The sequence below is a fragment of the Hylobates moloch genome, unplaced genomic scaffold (assembly GCF_009828535.3).
Source record: "Hylobates moloch isolate HMO894 unplaced genomic scaffold, HMol_V3 SCAFFOLD_16, whole genome shotgun sequence".
In the NCBI taxonomy this organism is placed as follows: Eukaryota; Metazoa; Chordata; class Mammalia; order Primates; family Hylobatidae; genus Hylobates; species Hylobates moloch.
The window spans coordinates 73512059-73514806 of NW_026652291.1; the positions used below are offsets into that span (position 1 = coordinate 73512059).

At 63.4% G+C, this 2748-nt stretch overlaps 1 protein-coding gene across 1 annotated transcript; it reads right to left on the reverse strand.

Moving 5' to 3' along the window:
- Positions 1-278: 278 nt before the first annotated feature.
- Positions 279-2304, reverse strand: NKX2-8 (NK2 homeobox 8). Its single transcript, XM_032180557.2, has 2 exons — positions 1923-2304; positions 279-1164 (listed from the first exon to the last, which is right to left on the reverse strand). The coding sequence occupies exons 1-2, from the start codon at positions 2077-2079 to the stop codon at positions 602-604; spliced, it is 720 nt and encodes a 239-aa protein (XP_032036448.1). The 5' UTR covers positions 2080-2304; the 3' UTR covers positions 279-601.
- Between the last annotated feature and the right edge of the window lie 444 nt (positions 2305-2748).

Here is a 2748-nt window from a genome sequence, read left to right on the forward strand (position 1 = left end):
ACGCCTCCCGCTGACAAGAATCCCAAAGTTGCCTCAGCTTCCTCCTCTCCTTTTCTTCCCGCGCCCAATCTTGACACCACCACCCCTCCATCCCCCAAGTATCTTCTTAAAGCCGTGTCGGGACTGCAATCCGCCCTTCGATCCAGCTGGGGCCGCGCCTCACTTAGCCAGTCAAGGGGCGAGCGAGCGATGCGAACACCGGTCTGGGGGGCACGGCTCCCGTCTACGTTCCCCGCAGGCGCGCAGGGGACCCAACCCCACATATTTTATTCTCGAACTACGAGGAAAAATACTCTATTTTTTTAAAAAATAACTTGCTTCCCATACAAATCGCTATTTAAAAATATACAAATAAGACCCAAGCATAAAATCTAACTCTGGGGCTGGCGGTGGAGGGAAGGTGAGGGAGGGGGCTCTGGCACACGTCCCTCGTGTGTGCTTGCGTGACGGCTGGTGAGGACGCGCCAGGGACCCCGGCGCCCAAGGAGATGGGGCTGCAGGGAGGCGGACGGAGAGCGTTCCAGGCGTTCGGCTCCGGCCCTGCTCCAACCGCAGAGCGCGCTCCAAAGTCCAGGGTAGCCCCAGGTGCCGCCCTGAGGCCTCACCAGTTCCAGGAGACCAGGGCGGGGGCTGCTAAGTGCTGGTAGGCGGGGAAGAGGCCAAGCGCCGAGCCGGGACCGAAGGCAGGGTAGCCCGGCAGAGGGCAGGCGGCGGCTGGAGGGGCGCCGCACTTGTCCTGGGCCGCGGCAGTTCCCGCCTCGCCGCCGCCGCCGCCGCCCCACGGCTGCCCATCGCGAACAAGCACCGGCACCACCACGCGGCGCAGCAGGCCGGGCGCGGCGTGCAGCTCGGCGGATGCTGCCAGGTCGGGCGACTCCGCGGCCCCTGGCGCGCGAGCGCGCTTCAGCTTGTAGCGATGATTCTGGAACCAGATCTTGACCTGCGTGGGCGTGAGGCGAAGCAAGCTCGCTAGCTGCTCGCGCTCGGGCGCAGACAGGTACCGCTGCTGCCGGAAGCGCCGCTCCAACTCCAGCGTCTGCGCCTTGGAGAATAGCACCCGCCGCTTCTTCCTTTTCTCGGCGTCCGAGACCGGAGACGCGGGCCTAGCGGACGGCCGCTGAGACGAGTCTGACGGGCTGGTCTCCAGGCTGCTCTCGTCCGAGGCTAGGGACGGCAAAGGAGACACGGGTGGGTGAGACGCCGGACCCTACGAGGGCCTGCTGCCCTTCTGGCGCTGGCGTGGAGGCACCGGCCGGAGGGCACGCCCACTAGCACGAGATGTTCGGGATGAGGCCATTTCCTGAGTCCACATCTGGACATCCACCTCTCCGAATGCGGTGACCTCATTCATACCACAGCGGTCATCAGCGGGCCTGAGATCCTGCCCCGAAGAAACCCACCCTGGGGCCCTCTTAACATGTCCGCACCGGTAGTTGCGCTGGCCGACCAGTTTATCACAAGCTGGGTCACCAGCGCGGGCCTCCTCCAGGTCGACTGCACTGCAGTGTGCCGAGGTTTGCGGAGCCCTGAGTGGGAAGGGGGTGGGGGTAAACTCGCCAACACTGGCCATCCCAGACGGAAGCCTGGAGATCGTGGCCGTGTTTTCAGGCATGGAGAGGGGGCGGGGGGCCGCAGGCGGCGGCGTGTTTTAAATATTCAATTATTCCGACTCCTAGAAGTCGTCAGACACAGAAACCCCAAATCTCGGGGCACTAGTGCCAGGCAGGGAACTGCTCTTAGGATGTGCCGACTGGGACGAATGCGTTAGGGGTTCAAGGACAGGGCTCCCGTTTCCAAGACCGAGGAAATCCAGACCCTGGGCTGGGATTTCGGCTTTCCAGCCCTGCGTGGGCCGGGCCCTTGATTCTGTTGCCCCACGCCTCCTACCTCCCACCCCGCACCGCAGTCCACCACGCACTCACAAGGGTAGTGGCCGCGCTCCGAATCCAGCCAGGCGGCGCAGGGGTCGGACTGGGGGGCGAGTGGTTCTGGCTCCCGCCTCGGCAGGTGTTGCGTGTCCTGCTCGGGTAAATCTAGAAGGCTGCGCACGGTGAAGCTCAGGCGTCCAGAGGTGGCCATGGCCGAGGAGGGGAAGGAGGCGGGGGCAGGGCAGGCTGGGAACGGAGGGGCGGCCGGGACGCCGCTCCTACGGATGGGCGTGGGAGGCGCTCGCCATGCGCTGGCAGCCGGGATATTAGCGCATTTACAGCGGAATCTCTGTTTATATAAACAGCTCTTCCCACCCGGGCCGCTTTGAAAGCCGAGGTCCGGGTCTCCAGGGTGTTAAGTACCTGAATGAGCACTGGACCACAGCCGGGGCGAGCCCGGAAGGTGCCACCTCCGCCCCCGCCCCGCCCCGCACCCCGCCCCTAGGCGCCCAGTTACCTCCCAGAGGCTGCAGGAAGCAGCCTTCGGCATTAGCGATTCTGTCTGATTAGCCCAAAATGGGAACAGATAATGGGGATTGTTACCAGTGAATAACATCTTGGGTGGCGAGCGGTGGCCACCACCCGCCTGACCCAGTCCCAGCTTCCTCCTCCTCCTCCTGGGCTGACTTGAGGCCAGGCCCCGCGGGAGCGCGGGGAAGAGTGGGGGCGGCAGGGGTGGGTTTATTGGCACCCAGGAATTTATTCCCTGTTTGCTTTATTCTTCGAGCTTGTTTGCTGGAGTGGTAGTTTCCCGCAATTATCCAGAAAGTGATTTACAAAGCGGCGTTAAACTCTGGTGCGCTCACTTTCTCTTTTTGGT